The 17,977-nt window shown below is 29.7% G+C and overlaps 2 protein-coding genes across 4 annotated transcripts; one reads left to right on the top strand and one right to left on the bottom strand.

The window, feature by feature from the left end:
- Window positions 1-9,338: 9,338 nt before the first annotated feature.
- LOC107635321 (uncharacterized protein At3g28850-like) lies at window positions 9,339-11,470 on the top strand. Of its 2 annotated transcripts, none has more exons than XM_088485565.1 (2): window positions 9,339-9,684; window positions 9,947-11,470. In XM_088485565.1, exons 1-2 carry the CDS (start codon window positions 9,650-9,652, stop codon window positions 11,295-11,297), a joined length of 1,386 nt encoding a protein of 461 aa, XP_088341691.1. In that variant the 5' UTR covers window positions 9,339-9,649; the 3' UTR covers window positions 11,298-11,470. The 2 variants fall into 2 exon arrangements, with proteins under 2 accessions (XP_088341691.1, XP_016194261.1); XM_016338775.3 differs by having other exon boundaries at window positions 9,341-9,826.
- Window positions 11,471-14,423: 2,953 nt separating this feature from the next.
- On the bottom strand, window positions 14,424-17,672 carry LOC107635322 (RNA-binding (RRM/RBD/RNP motifs) family protein). 2 transcript variants are annotated; one of them, XM_016338777.3, is made up of 5 exons: window positions 17,436-17,672; window positions 16,633-16,820; window positions 15,722-15,797; window positions 15,195-15,311; window positions 14,424-15,100 (listed from the first exon to the last, which is right to left on the bottom strand). In XM_016338777.3, exons 2-5 carry the CDS (start codon window positions 16,746-16,748, stop codon window positions 14,645-14,647), a joined length of 765 nt encoding a protein of 254 aa, XP_016194263.1. In that variant the 5' UTR covers window positions 16,749-16,820; window positions 17,436-17,672; the 3' UTR covers window positions 14,424-14,644. The 2 variants fall into 2 exon arrangements, with proteins under 2 accessions (XP_016194263.1, XP_088342060.1); XM_088485934.1 differs by lacking the exon at window positions 17,436-17,672 and having other exon boundaries at window positions 16,633-16,892.
- Between the last annotated feature and the right edge of the window lie 305 nt (window positions 17,673-17,977).

Here is a 17,977-nt window from a genome sequence, read left to right on the forward strand (position 1 = left end):
TTTTTTAATATCCAAATTAAAAATCCGATTTTAAATCTGGTTTTAAAATATCCAAATTTAAAATCTGGTTTTATTTTTAACATCCAATTTTAAAACCAGATTTTTTAACCAAAAATCTAATTTTAATCAAAGTCTGATTTTTTTATCCCTCCTGTCCAAACCAAAGGAACAACCAAATCCAACAAAAGAACAACAAAGCTTCTAATTAGCTTATAATTTTCATGTGGACAGAATTTAAAAAAAAAAACCAGATCAACATAAACAAAAATGGACAGCAACATTTTAGATCTCGAGGTAAACAAAAAGCTTTAAAGGACGTAAACAAAAAAATGAGCAGAAAAGAAACACAAAGAACAATAGAATCTTCGAGGCAATGGATGAATGAATAACAATAACAAAATCATATCTTGTTCCTAAAGGTGAAAACACAATCACAATCAACGCAGATTAATGGTTGGAGAAAGAACTAAGTTTCAAAATTAGTTAATCAAAATGCAGCTCAACCTCAAGAATCCCAGCAGCAATATGTCAACAATATATCAGATAAGCGAACAAACTACAATTCAAACTCAAGAATAGCATGATAGTATGATGAACATAATTCTAAACAGCAATGTTTACGCACAATTCAATTGAATCGGTAAGCATATGGCAGCAAAATCAGACACGATATAGTGGATAAATAGGATGACACAATCTCAATAATTACAGCAACAACCATAAGTCCATTTTCAATATATAGGTCCAAAATATGAACTTCTCATGTAACCTATTCAGTAGAGATAGAAAAGTACTGGTCCATTTATAATAAGATTTTTTTTGGGTCTCATTTATTCAGAGTTCGAACAATACAATATAAAATTGAAAAGGGTTCGAATTCTGGGTTAGACTGAGGGAGAGTGTGTATGTTCTGTAAGACCAAAAAAATAGAGAGAGACAAATAGATAATAGACATTAATAGATAAAAATAAATAAATAAATAAATGGGGAAGGAGAAATTAGGCCACAAAAGTGTTTGCCTCAAGTTAATTCGAAGATGAATGAAGAACTTTGAGAAGTTGAGCCCAAGTGTGTTCGCTCCAAAATCAAATAATTAACCAAATTAATCAAACTTAGTAAAATTAAACAGGAAAATGGACCAAAATCTGAAAGAATAGAACTAGAACAGGGCAAAAAGAAAAGGGACAGGGGTGCTGCAGCGGCGGTGGATGGAGGACGCTGATACAGGCGGCAAGCGCCGGTGTGCTGGAACTGTGTCGGAACTCTGTGGAAAGAAGAGAATCAAGGGCTCCTGCTTGTAGTGCTTGTGCTATAACTGCTTGTTCTGCTTGTGCTGGAACTCCGTGAAAAGAAGATAAAAATTTTTTGAAGGCACAATTTGGAGAATAAAAATGATAACAACGTGACCCAGTGCTTATCTTTGTTGTTTGGAACTATGTTGCAGTAACAACAGAAAAACATTACGAAAAAGAGCTAATGCAAAAGACGAAAATCTGTTACATAGGAGAAATCATCATCAAACTAATCATGAATTGCAGAAAGATATAAACAATATAAATTAATTACATAAGAGTGAAAAAGGAACAATGATGGAAAATTTATTCACCTTAAGTCACTGGGCAGAAATTATAGAACCAAAAATCACGGTTTCAGAATCACTTCAACCCTTTGGTTAAATTTAAGAGCCTTCTTCTCAATGATTAAAAGGACATGATACAACTATGATCATTTTGCAGCGGTTACAGGAAAAACGCTGCAAAATATGATCATTTGGTAGCGTCTCCTAAAACCGCCACAAGAACTGCTGGCAAATTGTATTTAGCATCGGTTTAATATAACCGCTACTAAATAACCGCCGCTATTTGCCAGTTTTCTTGTAGTGTATATTTAGTTATTTACAGATATTCAACCCGATCAAATAAGATTGAATGCGAAGCGAATAAAATATAGATTGAATAATGACTATCTTGAACAACATAAATAACCACCAATCAAATAAAATATACTACATCCTAATTTAATACTACTAATTAAATTTAAGATTAATTTACTCTTTTAACTCTATTAATTCACATTGTTCACACATTGTTCAAAAATATTGTTAATTACCTATACTTTTTCTATATAAAATTATGTTTCAAGTAATGTTGAACAAAGGATTTTTACTTTGGAGTGTAAAAAACTTTTAACAACTAAGTCGAAATTATCATTTGGTAATTTAATGTTTTTGTTTATATAAAAGCCAATTGTATTTAATGATATATAAATATTCAATTATAACAAATTCTAATCTCTTCGCTCAGATCATCCCTACCTAGCAGCCAACTTTAATTTCTATTCTCAATCTCTCTGCGTTTTTTCACCGAAAATTTGTGCTCTCTGCTCGGACTAATTCCTTTATCGACGCTCTGTGTCCGTGCTCGTGTTCAATGACGTGGTCGCCATGCTCGCATACTCCGTTCAGCACCGTATTTGACGTGCTATGTAGAATTGAGTATTTGATGTTTATGTTGTTTGTAGGACGATTATATTATTTATGTTAAAAATTTAATTTGTATGTTTATTGGGTTATATAATAATATTGTATCTTTTTATTAATCTATAGATAAAATTAAATATCCATATATTAAGAACAGATAGAATTAGAATTGATATATTTTTAATTTGCGGATAGAATTAGTATTGAGTCCAAATTCTATCCTTTTCTGTCTGCCACTCTTTTGATTACATGTTCTACGAAAAAAGTTTCAAACAGCAAACAACGCATCCTCAACGAATTATATGTCGAAAAATGTTATCAACAGTTATGATTATCACTATCTAACTTATATATGTGATAAATTAATTGCAAATCTTAACACTAAATGGTAACTATCCGATTGGATAATTACTCGTATGTCATAATCCATAATATGAACATTTTGTTGCAATATATGGTAGCCCACAAATATTTCATTTTAATTAGCCTTAGATTTTTTACCCTCTTTTAACTAACAAAGATATCTGTGAGAAAATTATATTATTTGAATATTATTGATATATTATATTTATAATATTGTCATGGATTCACGTTTTTAGTTTTTGTGGTCTAACTTTCTGGTATCGGAAGTTTATTTAGAATCAAATAATTATAAATCAAAATTAGCTAGCTATATACGTCATCAAGTTGGGTCATATAAGAAGTCAATAATCTTTAGTATTTTCGAAAGGAAAAAAAGGTTGAAATCCTATAATATATTGTATTATTATAATATTTGTTAAATGATCGATCCCAACAATATCAACATCTACATTGAAACATTCAGTTAATATATTACCACCTCTTTTGCAGATTTTAATAAAAAAAATCAAATGAAATAAAACTTTTTCTCATAGAAATAAAATAAAAATATTGTTAATACGTACTTTAAGAACATATTTTTAAATTATTACAAAAGATTATTTTATTAAAAATTTAAAAATGTTATTGTTATACTATTAAAATATATCTCTATAATATCTAATTCAATAAAATAAAAATTTAATATAGTGTTTTTCTTAATACTAATTCGTAGTACTTAGAATTTGTTTGAAAAACTAAGATCCAGAAGTTATTCAAGAATTGATTTTTTTTTATTTTAAAACAAACAAAAATTAATATTTTAATTCTAATAAAAATTGTAATTCTCATATTTACTCTATTTACAAATCAAACTATTTTTGGTTTGATCTTCAATTCTATTCTCATGGTTATGATTTTAAAAATTAAAAACCTAAAATATCTTTAGAAAAATATTCAATTTTTTTAGTTAAAAATAAATTAATATAAATAAAAATTATTGAAAATTTAATTTTATCAAAATTATATATTATTTTAAATTATAAATTTAAATTAAAAATAAAATAAAATTATTTATTTAATAGAATTAGATTTTTATTTAAAAAAATTTTCAAACGTACTCTATCTTAAGGATTAAGAGCGAAGGTTAGAGCATAACATCAGTGTATACTGTATAATGGATGAAGCACCCTCAACACGCCATTTGTATACACACGTGAAAGGAACAAAACTACAAAAACAAAAGTACCGAAGTTCTATAATCCACTGACTCACGCTTCTGAAAGTGCGAGTGTCAGTGACATAACTGTAGTTCAACTCGTGGTAACGATGTACGCTCGGACATAAATACAGTACACATACTACTAACGAAAGGTAAAGTATTATAAAGAAGAAGAGTAAAATACCATTTCTATTCATAAAAGTTAAAAATGCTGACATATTTACTCATAAAAAATAGAAATTACCATTTGTACCTATAAAAAAATGACTTTTGCAAGTAAAATTATTCAAACCCTAAAAAATTAAATAAAATTTTTAAATTACCCTTCTCTCCATCACTACTACCATCGCCTCCTCCCTCTCTCTCAATGTTCTCAGCGACCCAATTCCAACATCGACCACATCGCCGCTCAGTACCACCGCGTCGCCCTCCTTCTAAACCGTGACCCTAACCCCTTCGCCGCACACTCCCCCATCGGTGTCAGTCGCGACTCAACAGCACCAGCACCACCATCACCAGCATAATCATCTAACGCAAACTCAGCCTCTAGATCTAAGGACGCTGCGAGCAGTGTGAGCGATTCGTTTGGGATGGGTAAACCATCACTACCGTTAACTTCATCGTCCTCGCCATCTTCCATCACCGTCAAGCTTAACTGTCTGGGAATGACTTTTTCAATGGTTGATCGAAAAATGGTGTTTGAGAATGACCCACTTGAGTATTTCTTCAATTCCATTCAGGTTGTGAAGGAATCGTTGTTCCCTTTGAAAGTGGGTATTCGGAAAGCTGCAAAGGATCTTGAGCACTAATTTTTGTCAGGGCACAAGAATAAGGGCATTAAAGGTGTTTGTTTGATTGTCCAAGTGAAACAAGGTGGTGAATTTCATATATGCGATGTGAAGAAGAAAATAGGGTTGTCAATGAACGTTCCCTTGAAGGCTTTCTTGGGTATTTTCTCACAGAACTCAGTGAGTGGTAATGGAAATGTGAATGTGAATGGTGATGAGGTGGATAAGAAGTGTGATAGGTCTTCTTTTTGCACCAATTGCTTGAAGTTTGCAGTGACTTAGTCTTTGCTGGTTAATAGTTTTCTTTAAGCTCTCCCAGCTCCTTTCAAAGTTGGTAGGAGAGGAGGCACGGGGTTGGAGTTTCGAAAGAAGTGGAAGGTGAGGGGGAAGCAGAGCCTACAGTTGAGATCAGAGTCGAAGAGGTGGAGGGAGGAGGAAGGGTGGTGATGGCGGTGGTGGTGATGGTAATAGCAGCAGTGATGGTGGTAGTTGGCGAGAAAAATGGTGACATAATTTGGGATTGGAGTAGTTGAGAACCTTAAGAGAGAGAGATGGGGGGGAGGGGAAGAGATTATGGTAGTAGTGGTGGAAAAAGGGTAGTTTAGAAATTTTATTTAATTTTTTAGGGTTTGAATAATCTTGCTTGCAAAAGTTATTTTTTATAGGTACAAATGATAATTTTCGTCTTCTGTAAGTAGATATGTCAACGTTTTCAATATTTATGGGTAGAAATGATAGTTTACTCAAAGAAAAATTAGATAAAAAATTTTAAATAAATTTAATATTATTTTATCATTAAATTTATACAAATAATTAATAAAATGAGTGATGTGGATATTAATAACATTATTATTTAGTCATATATTTTTTTATATTAAAAAAATATAACCAAAATTTTTTTATAACTTTTTTTATTTTTTTGTAAAAGAAATTCTAAATTCTATCAATTAATCATATCAACACTTTAGAATAAAAAAAAGCTTTTATGTTAGGATAATTGATAGATCAATGTTACTTATGTATTGAAATAAAATATTATTAGCTTTTAAATATACTAATTGTTCGTGTAAAATTTAATAGTGAGTCAACATTATTAAATTTATTTAAAATTTTTGGGACTAAAATAAGATATTTCAAATTTTTTGGAATTAAAATAGGACATTAAAAATATTAGGGACAAAATTAAAACTTAATCCAAACATTTGAAACTAAAATAATACTTTATCCTAACCAAAAAGAACTTTCTTTGGCTATTTTTTTTTTTTTCATAAAAGTGAGATGAGTAATATATCTAAACATTATAATTTTTTTATTTTTTAAAATTGTGGGATGAGCTAAAATGGGAGAATCTGATTTCAATGATTATTGTTTTTTTGCTTTTAATTTTAAAAAATAAAAATTGAAAATTTATTTTTTATTTTTTATATGTTAAATTAATGGTGCCATATTTAAGATTAATAACCTAAGAGTCCATAATCATCAAAAATACCATTATTAACGTAATATCAAAAATAATTTTTCACTTTCTTCTTCAAAATTAATAACTTCCTTTTAAAATTGTAACTTACATATTGTAAAATTATTAAATTAAATTATAAAGCTAAACAAGTTTACAATATTTTTTTATAAATATAGTACTAAAAAATTATAAAATAATTATTAGTTGTTAAAATTATTAAAATAAAAATAGAACTAAAAATAACAATTAGTTTGTTTATACTTTATACCACATCAAATAATTTAGTTTTAATATACTGTGAACATAAAATAGTTTTACATATGTATTCAATTATGTAATATCATATAAGTAAAAATAACTATTTTTTATTGACTATTTAAATAATAATCTAAAAAAGACAAATATAATTATATGTATAACACATTTTATGCTATTAGTATATTAAAATTAAATTCTCATATCAAAACTATGAAATGACATAAATTTTAGATTAAAAATTTAACTAAAATGCTTATATGAAAAAGTAGAGAATAAACAAAGTATTTCTTTTAAGTGTAAAGTATACTGATTATCTCTAAAATTTATCAAAAATTTTAAAAATATTCTTAAATTTTATTTTGTTTTAATTGTTCTAAAAAATTTTAATTTTCATTAAATATATTTTTAGCCGTTAATTTTTTTAAAAAATTTAGAATCAATTTCATAAGAATAACTTTCAATACAATTAAGTGGCTCTTAAGTGTCAAGCATTATTATTAAATTATTTTTTAAAAAATTTAGCTGTTAAAATTATATTAGATGCAAAAAAAAATTTAAGAAAAAATTAAAATAAAATAAAATTTAAGTATATTTTTGATAAATTTTAAAAACAAAAAATATAGTTTTATCTTTTTAAAATTAAAAAAAAAAACAAATTAATTGACTAATCTAAGCTAATAAGATGATGAAACTCATTTCAAGAGTAAAGTCATTTCACCTATTGCACTACTTCTAAAGTAGTTGTTCTAGAGTTTTTTTATTTTTAGTGTTGTAGTAGTTCAAGTAATATTTTTCAACAATATAGATATTTGGTGTTGTATGGATATATATCACAAATCTAAAAACCAGGTTTTTAAATTTTTTTTTTGTTAAAATACAAATTTAAAGGTTAAATTTGTAGTTTACAATTTTTTTTTTACAAAATCGACTTACCCATTCGCTTACCACTTTAAAAAAATTTCAGCCCATACAAATCTACACAAATTTAAGGCACATATTTTTTATGACACCAAATTAAATCCTAAATTTTATTTTTAAGACAAAACTGAGCCTTTTATTTATGAATTTTAATTTTAAAAAATTATTTATTATATTCATAAGAAACACACGGCTTCTCCATAATTAGACATAATACATTGTGAGTTTTCATAAATTAGCCGTTATTCTAGTCGTATGATCAGTAACATACTTCGTAGTTTTCTGAATCAGACTAATATTTTTTTGGGAAAATTATTGTAAAGGACTATTAGGAACATTTAATTATTAAAAAGGATATTTAATATTAAAATTATTAAAAAAGATCAAATCTTTTTATAATATTTAAGAAGAAAAATTAAATTTTTTTATAAAGAGATAAATATATTTTTAATTATTTTTTATTTATTTTTTATAATTTTTTCTTAAATATTAAAAATTACTAAAATAATAATAAAAAATAAAATTTTAATAACAGTTTTACTAAATATTATTTTTAAAAATTGGTCATCTAAAATTTTAAATTAATAATTATTCTTCAGATACTTATACAATAATACTTATTTCGCGTTATGTATTATAATAAATTGAGTTTATGAATTGATTCAATTTATCATGTATTTTCTATAATAATAAATTGAATTGGATTGATTAGATTTATTAAAGAATTTAGTGCAGATATAATTTTTCACTTGTTTTAATAAATTGAAATGGCCTAATTCGATTTATTTAGATATTTTATCTTATTAATAAATTAAATTTATCTAATTTAATTTATATAGATATATTTAAAACAGATGTGTAATCAAATAATTTTATGTAGGACATCTGTATAATTTTAATCTCTATTTATTAACGTAAATTACCTTTAAATTTATATCATGTTTTATTATTATAATTCAATGGCTAAATTAACATAAATGCTATACCCCAAAGAAAATATAAAATGCAGGGTCTCTAAAAATTATAATCTTTATGTTGATAAATTTTATTTCTCTTAAAATTTTAATAATTTTTATTAATTATTTTTATTTATTTTTTTTTTTTGTGATTTTTACCCAAAGAGAAAAATAAAGCTAAAAGATCAGAAAAGTAAAAAAATAAATAAATAAATAATAAAAATTACTAAAATTTTAGAAAAAATTGTTAATATAAAAATTATAAAAAATAAATAAAAAATAATTAAAGATATATTTATCTCTTTATAGAAAGATTTGGTTGTTCTTCTTTAATATTATAAAAAGATTTAGTCCTTCTTAATAATTTTAATATTAAAGGTCTTTTTTAATAATTAAATCTTCCTAACGGTCCTTTACAATAATTTTTTCTATTTTTTTATCTAATTCTAATTTTAAAAAAAATATAATGTTTATTTAAAACTAAAAAAATATAAAAATGGAAGTAAAATTCCCAGTATTGTTTATTGACCAACGCCAAAAATAAAAAATTAACCCCAACCTCAAATACTTCTTTTAAACTATGTACCACACCCATAGATCTTATAAAAAGTATACATTAAAATTTTGTTAATAACTTAATAAGTTTGACTAAATCATTAATATTATACGAAAATATTCGTGTATATTTATATGTCACCTTTTTTATATAAAAATTATACTAATTAATTTTAAACGGATAACGGATAATCGGTTAATCACCTTATCCAAAATAAAATTAAGTCATTAAGAAAACTAAAACTTTTGTAATTTCCCCCTATTTTGAACTACGTGAATATTTTTCAAGAAAAATGGAAGTATTTCATCGTATAAATCAATGTAAGTGGCATCCTTAAAATTTAGCAACTCATTCATTCCTGCTGTTCTTGTTGTTCATTTCATTTCCTCTCTCTCTCTCTCTCTCTCTCTCTCTCCAAAATTCAAGAGAGAGAAAGAAAAACCGTGTGGGATCAAAGTGGTGATCTTGATCAATCACTTGGCCTCGTTTCTTTGACCTTTAAGCAATTCACTTTCCAAATTCTTCCGTTCCCATTTCTCTTTCTGCAGATTTTTCTTCAGTTTCAGACTCCTTTTTCCCATTTTTTTCTGTTCCTCTCTCGTTGGAACAAAACAACATTAAAAAAAACAATCTTTGAAAGTTAGTTGCCATTGTTTCTTTGCATCTCCATCAACATGTTCATGATGATCATCACAAACGCAAACAAATTGTGGGTTTGTTTTTTGCACACATGGTGATTGATGAATTGCCTTGTTTTATTTAATTTTTTTCACCCTTTTTCTTTCCACAATCGGCAATCACCATTCTGTGGATCATTGATCATTGATCATTCCATGGTTCTCAATTTTGCTGTAAGTCTTTAATGGCACACCAAAATTGAAACCTCAAAGTTTGAGTTTTTGTTTTAAAAAATTATTCTTTTATGGTCAAAATTTATTATTTTTGTTTTTTGTGATCATGGGTTGTGCTAGTTCCAAGCAAAAGAAACGTTGCCGCCATTGCAATGCTCCATATTCTCCTGTTTCCAGAAGCTACTCAATGCATGTTCATCATCCTCCACAAGCTGAAGGTGATAACTACCATGTTGTGGCACTCAAATCCACCACCCTAGACACCATGAAGCTCAATCCCCCTGCTCCAAAGCCTTCATCTAAAGAAATGCTTACAAACAGTGAGAGTTTCAGGTTTGATCATGGAACAAGCTTCATCCCAGAGAAAGAGAAGGAGGGGATTAAGAAGAAGGAAGAGTTTTCAATGGAGTTGGTTGAAGCCAAGACTTGGTCCAACATGATTGAGCAAAAGTTGACAAAAGTTGTTCCTAAAACACCAACAAGAACACCACCTGGTGAACCTGAAACAATCAACACATGGGAATTGATGGCAGGGCTTGAGGACACAAGCCCTTACAGGTCACCAAATCACTTCAAGAGCTTCTCTTTTGATATCAAGGGTGGTGATGATGATGATGATGATGATGATGATGATGATGATGATGATGATGATGATGTCCAAGCAGAACTTAGAACTCCAGTATCAAAAGCACTTGTTGATGATCCACCAAGGTCATTGTGGATTAGAATGAGTGAAGAAGAAGCAAGACTCAACCCTGCAATCTCAGAGTTTGATCCTGAAGTCATTGCATCTTTTAGAAAATCATTGATGCAGCTATCACCTGAAAGCCCTTTTCACCTTAGGCCATCAACATTGTGTGATGAAGAGAAACAAGTATCCAATAAGAAGAGCAAAGGCAGAGGAGGAGGGGGTGACGATGATCGAGTAGTTTCGAATTCGAAGGATGTTGATCTTGTTGTTCATCCTTCTTCTTGTGGGAAGGAAAAAGTTGTGTTGTACTTCACAAGCCTTCGTGGGGTGAGGAAGACTTATGAGGATTGTTGCCAGGTGAGGATGATCCTCAAAGGGATGCATTTGAGGATGGATGAGAGGGATGTTTCGATGCATTCGGGGTTCAAGGAGGAGCTGAAAGAACTTCTTGGTGATGCATATAGTGGTGGAGGGTTGCCAAAGGTGTTTGTTGGGAGGAACTACATTGGTGGAGCTGAAGAGATTCAGAGATTGCATGAAGATGGGAAGCTTGAGAAGAAATTGGAATGTTGTGAGAGGATTGAAGAGAAAGTTTGTGAGGTATGTGGTGATGTTAGATTTGTTCCTTGTGAAACATGTTCTGGAAGCTGTAAAATCTACTATGAAGGTTATCATGAAGAAGAAGAGCAACGAGATTGTGATTGTGATGATGGTGGATTCCAACGTTGCCCTGATTGCAATGAAAATGGACTAATTCGTTGCCCCAATTGCTGCTATTAGTTTCATATACTTCCAGGTGATACTTACATAAAGACCTTTTCTTTTTTTGAGTTTTTAGTCTTTTATTTTCTCTGTGAGATTTTGTTGTATAGTGAACTTTTTTTAGCATGCTTGATACTATTAGTGAAGATCATGGAATTGTGCAATAGAAAGAGTGAAATAATGTGTTCTAATTTGTCTTTTTTTTGCACAACCACTGCAGCTTGTTGCATAGTGTACACTTTTTTAATTTTCCATTCCACACACAAAAAAAAAAAAAAAAAATCCAATAAAAATAAAAATACAAAGAAAGAAAGAAAGAATTCTGGGTTGTATTGTATAAAATTTCCTTTTCGTGCAAAGTGAATTACCAATTTAGTTAGTATATGTGCATTCTTTTACTTCAAGATGAATTCTCCTTTTTACAATTTCAAAGATGTAATGTTTTGAGTCACTACATCAATACATTAGAGGTCTTGAATGATGAATGATTTCTGGACTTATGAGCTCAATGCAATTTCCATGATTTTCCTTGTGCTACCAAATTTATCATTCACAGTATCATTTGTAGGTAGCACATTTTTTGCAGCCTCCTATATTGGATCACAGTTTCTCACTTTCTTGGTTATAGAAGAATTAATCATATAAAATTTTGTTAAGTCCCAATTTATCTGCAGATGGTAAGTGACTAAGTGTGTGCTTTTTGCTATATATTGATTCTCTGCTTTCACCAACTCATATTTTCTTGGATTTTATATATATATACTCAAGTTAAGTGGTGGCATAAAATAGCATACTAGTTGGTCAAATCGGGCCAAAGAAGTTTGTAGTTGAGTCAAATCATGTGATGTGAATGTATATCCACTATCCTTCTTAAAAAATAACAATTATTATAATAACTGATAATAGACTATTTCTGCACTAACAACTTTCAAAAGCATACATAAAATATTTTTGAAGTTAAAAGATGTTTCATAAGATTAGTTAGTTCTTTATGATTCTGATTTTAAGGTTAGTCTGTCTATGTTGTATTGTTTATGATTCTTCTACATCAAGTTTAAAATAAGTTGAACTTTTAGTCCGTTGCTTTGGAAATAAGTAACAAAACGACACAGCATAGGCCACATGGTCCTAAACTCCCAAAGACAAGAAGAATCTCCAAATTTGACTTCAGGTATCAACCACAGTTCATAGCTACTATATATACTATATACTACAGAAAAGGCGCTTAAAATTTGAAAAGAGGGTTCTCTAGACTAGTTTCCATTCATCATCACAAGATTTGTTACCATATTAATCAAAATGAAAGAAGAAATTGTATTTTATTTTAGGTATATCAAAAGTTTAGACGAATTCGATATTAGATAATGTACAAAACTGTGACTAATCAACTTGGATTGGTTGAATGATCAATTTACTTCTCCGATTAAGTAAGTGTTGGGAGTTAGAATCCTGTCTTGTGTATTCAGAAATCTATTGGTCAACGATAAACTCTTGAGTGGAGTTCAGATCTGCTGCGAATTAATTATTGACTTGTCGAGTTAGAATATATCGTGAGAAACCAAAAAAGATAATGTACAAGACTAAGACATATACATATACACGACTGAGTAAGTATATAAACAAACTTTACATCGATAAGAATTTAAATTCATATTCTTATATGATAAATTTCTAACAAATTGATGTGAATGTGATCATGGAATTTAGAATTGAAACTCCATGTTGTGCCATCCAAAAGATAAATCACCACTAAGGAACACCTGAATGATACAAATGATTTGTGCCAAATGGGTAACCTTTATTTCCCCTTATACCTACTAATTATGTCTTCTTTTAATCATATACATGTGTTCATATACTGGCAAGTGAAAAAATTCCATTGTTTACATGTCTCCTTTGCTGTCCAATCAAATCACAATCCATTTAGGTGGCTAAGGGTAGATGACAGTTACAATGCAGTTAATGGTTGAAGGTGGCAATTGCTTATTTATGTGGATGATATAATAGTGTTAGATGTAGAATACACAAGGTTGGTACATTTTTCTTTTATATACGTTCACAAATTCACCTAACATTGTCAATTTGTTATTTGTCAGTGACCCCAATTGATATGGACAGTTTTGACATTAAAAGGAAGAGTGCATCACAACTTTGAAGACTTTGTATGAAAAAATAATATATTAAATAAATTAGTAGCTTTACTTTCAAATAAGACTTTTTGCCTTTTTGGTATGCTACTTTATTTGGAGAAAATGGTTATTGAAACTTTTGTACTTAAAGCACCATGATGATGCAATGCAAATGATAATTTCTCAACTTTCACCCTTACAAATTAGCTTGAACAAGATTTAGTTGTTTGATGATGATGATGATGTAGAGTTGTTATATCCAATGACTTGTCACTTTCATGTAATTTTGAAATTTTCACTAAATTAATATAATTCCTTAAATAGTAGTGTCCTCTAGGACAAAGAATCCAACCACTACATATACATAGGCAAGGATGCATGTTATCAAGGTAAAACTTAGCACAAATATGGTTTTGTTAATCTGTTGGAATGAATCAAGGGAAAAGGAACAGTCAATTAATTGAGATGGATGCAACTAAGCTTTTTATTTATTTAATTATTGCAAAAAGCAAGGTTGGAAAGGGAAAAGTAGTGGTTGGGATGTAAAGAGCATGATGAATATCTAGTTTTATTCCATGAGATAATGTTGGCTAAGATGACCATAAAAGTATAAGAGTGTGGTTGGCAAGGAATCAACCTGTTGCAGCATAAAAATATTAGAAATTAGTTCACATGTTATTATGTAAGATTGTTGAATGCTAATGATTTGAAAAGTAACAACCGGTTGTGTTATGCATCATGAAAAAGATGGTTGATGTCTTGATTCAACAAATCTACTTGAATCTAAAATTAATCATCTTTTATGTAGCAAGCTAGGGAATATTATAGTGTTTGTTAAATATTTAATATTTATCACCCTATGTATAAAGTTATAATCTGCTTGTGTATTCAACTTTCTTACCATATTCAACTTCTCGTTATGATTCGTAACATGGTATCAGAGTTTCTTTACCTGCATTGAATCTTTTCTCTGCATCACCTTTCATGTCTCTTAACAATTTAACATGCTCCAAAATTCAGACATGAACATTAGTTTAACATTATGCAACACTTACAAGGAACAATGTATGTAACACAGAAACTCTACATTTTTCTCTGATTTCTAAAAATGATACACAAACAAGTTCAATCCTCATACTCTATAGCTCAGATCAATAACACAAGCATTTCTATTGGTTTATTTTGAGTACATATAACAGTTGAACATATATGAGATCAATTTACATCTTTGGAGTTTCACTTCCCATGCTGCCCGAGATCAGCAGCAGCTTTCGAGGCACGGCTCAACATGTCTGAAACCCAGAGAGCCCCTTTTGCAAAGTATTTGCTGTTGACAATGGCATTACTGGTCGCCACAGCGGCTTTCCCTGTAACTGTTGCCACTACTATAGCTGTTGTTCCGGTCACAGTTGCAGCTGATTTAGTGATGTCTGTAACATGGTACTTCTCATCCACGGATCTAAAGGTTTCGGAACCAGAATTGATTATGTCAGTTAACCCAATTTTACTGCTGAGTTCGGCAACCTTGGTCGCCGCAGTAGATGATACACTGTAAGATTCATCAAATGATTTTGCCATGACAAATGCATCTTTTCCCAAGACATATCCCTTAGCTACCATTGTTTTTACGACCTCCTGTGCCATAACTAGTGCTTCTCCAGGGGAAGAAACAAACTTATCCATATGCATGTCCTGTTGAAGAAAATAGTGTTAATCAATGGTTGAATATCAACTTGGTCAAACTAAACACAAAGACATTATTCCTAAGGAAGAATTTCAAGCATACTTCTGAGGTAGTAACGTTGTATTCAGGCTTTGATTCATGACTGTTCCAATTATGGCAGTCATCGATGTAATCTGCACCACGCGAAATGCATATGCATTGGTCCAAAATCATGGATCCCTGAAATTGCATTGCACCAAAATATGCAGGTTAGCAAACATTATTCAAGAATACCAAAGGATTTGGATTGTAAAGTGAGAGAGTGATGCATCAACCACCTTTGGATAATTGGATTAATAATTTTCATTACATGTTAATCCGAATTAATACTTAACAAGGGTTATTAATATTTACATGCTGAACTAAAACTCAATTATTAGCTTGATCAGACAGAACTTGAAAGTGATTTGAAGAGGTTTCATATTCATCTTGCACTTCAATGCTAAACAAATCAGCATCAACTAAAAACGATATTTATGTAGCGCGCATTAGTAGAAATTCAAGAGAAAGAAATCTATGGTATATTACGCCAAATTTTGATCCGCGATATTCACAAAGTGATCAAAGAAGCAACAGGGAAAACAACTTACATTCAGCAACAATGCAGTTTCCAAGGCATAAGCATCTCTAAAAGTCACATATGCAGTGGATGAACATTCATCGGATCTGTATCTTGACAATGACAAGAACAAGTTCTTCCTATTATTATTTCCATGATATCATTTGAACCTTGCAACTTACAAGTATACATTCTTTATATTCAACAGAACTGTGGAGTGAAGTGAACAAACCCATATCAACATCTTTAAAATAGTCTATTTCAGCATGCTGATTTTTATTTATCTTATTATTCAGAAAAGAATAAACATTATGGCAATGTAAATTAGAAAGAGAAATCTATGACTTCCTTAATTGTAACAGCAGCAATTAGTAATGAAAAACCTTTGAATAGACATATTGCGAAATAGCTCAATACATTGCAAAAGTATATATAGACAAAGGAAGCTCAAAAGAATTTGAGATAATCTGGAATCTATCAAATATAAAGAAAGTAATGGACATAAACACATCCTCCAATATAGAAACACTAATGTCTCTCTCAAATTGAGGGATAATATTCTACCAGTATTAACATTTGCGACTTACTCGCATTGTCTTGTAGACAAATATCACAAGTTCGTATAATCGTCCATCACACCAGAAATACTTGTATGATCTTAAAACATATTCAAAATACGTATTCCAAGAATAAAAATAGCTACTCATTTCATTTATATTGTCTAAAAATTATATTAATATCAAGACTTGGTAGAAATTCAATACGCAACCTACATAAAGAAAAATGCAGAAGAATTGAGACTTTCCAACATTTTTTATAGAACCATGAATACCAAACTATACAATCTAATCGAAGTCAACACTTGATCACAAAAACTAGCAACAATGATTCAATTTCAATATAATATACTTTTATCAGTGAATAAAGGTTGAGAAACATTGCCTGATGATTTCGACATTCTCAATTATGCCACAATATGTGAAGAAATTGTGCACATCCTTTTCTGTAGCTCTTGGGGATAAGCTTGTAACTTCAGCAGTGTAACCACCAGGATACATAGTTGAAAAGTGAAAACAAAATTTCTCAATTTGGAAGGAAAACAAAATGAACCTTGATTCAATTCAACAAACCTGCAGAAAGCAATGTTGGTCAAAACCTTAACAAGTGATTAGAACAAAATAGAGAGTGAATAACCCTGCAAGGAAATTTATTAATGTCACTTGAGAAACTCATTACTCATAAGCTTAGTTCAAGAATGAACAAAGTAACAAACAATGAAGATAAGCATAAGAGTTAAAAACATTATCTATCTAGCTATCTTACTAGATGCTGAATTCCAAAAACATGTAGTGGTCCCAAACACATATGAGCCTCAATTTCAGCACACAAAACAATGCTCTCAAACCACAAAGTTTTTAACTTTTTAATTACTAATTTGATTATTTGCTATTTAATCACACATCAGGTCCTGACATGCAAAGGGAACATAACATCAATGTCCAAACTCACAAACACCACCAACAACCAATGCATACTGTTCCAATTCCCAAAATCCCCAATTGGGTTTGATCATCAAGGATCAAAAGAATCCAAAATTAACAAGCTTTTAAAAAAATTCCCAGATTGATTTGATCATGAAGAAGTGAGGCACTGAACAGAACAAGGACATGTAACCAAACAAGGCCTTAAAAATTGGAAGAAAAAAAGAACATTATGGAAAATCAAAGATAGTGAAAGTAAAGTACCCTGAAAGAGTGAAGCAAGATTGAAATTGGTGAAAGAGTTACTGTTAACTGAAGCAGAATTGTGTTACTTGCAGAGATGAATGAAAGAGAGCGGCGAACCAATCCAAAGTAGGATCATGTTTTGTTGGTCATATTTGGAGACATTATTATTATTTTGACAAAAAGAAAAGGTAGTGAGTGTGGAAGTGGATTACACGCGCGTATAGTTGAATATTTGAATGACGGTGTTGATTATTCTTTGAATGCATGTGTCCCGTTTTTTCATCATTTGATTGGTGGGAAATAGTATGTGGTAGTTGGTGTCTTAATGAAAGTAAAATACGGCTCTAATACTATAACAACAAGAAACTTCTTATTGCATCCTTACAGTTATTTTCACATCCGAAATTTAAGGGTTTGTCGTTGTCTAATAAATGGTTACACATATATAGCAAAATTTGAATATTTAATATTTATTTAAATAAATTAATAAACTAATTATTATATCAACTTAAATTAATTTACATAATTATTAACTGTTTTTGTAGAGGTTAGTCATTGTA

This window comes from Arachis ipaensis, chromosome B4, assembly GCF_059453495.1.
Source record: "Arachis ipaensis isolate K30076 ecotype BB chromosome B4, ASM5945349v1, whole genome shotgun sequence".
Lineage (NCBI taxonomy): Eukaryota > Viridiplantae > Streptophyta > Magnoliopsida > Fabales > Fabaceae > Arachis > Arachis ipaensis.

Bases quoted from the DNA above. Each gene is read 5' to 3' on its own strand.
- LOC107635321 (XM_088485565.1), top strand. From the start codon at position 9,650: ATGTTCATGATGATCATCACAAACGCAAACAAATT. The intron at 9,685-9,946 runs GTGGGTTTGTTT...GGGTTGTGCTAG, and splicing joins ATCACAAACGCAAACAAATT to TTCCAAGCAAAAGAAACGTT.
- LOC107635322 (XM_016338777.3), bottom strand. From the start codon at position 16,748: ATGTATCCTGGTGGTTACACTGCTGAAGTTACAAGCTTATCCCCAAGA. The intron at 15,798-16,632 runs GCAATGTTTCTC...GTCAAGATACAG, and splicing joins GAGAATGTCGAAATCATCAG to ATCCGATGAATGTTCATCCA. The intron at 15,312-15,721 runs GTAAGTTGTTTT...ATGCAATTTCAG, and splicing joins AAACTGCATTGTTGCTGAAT to GGATCCATGATTTTGGACCA.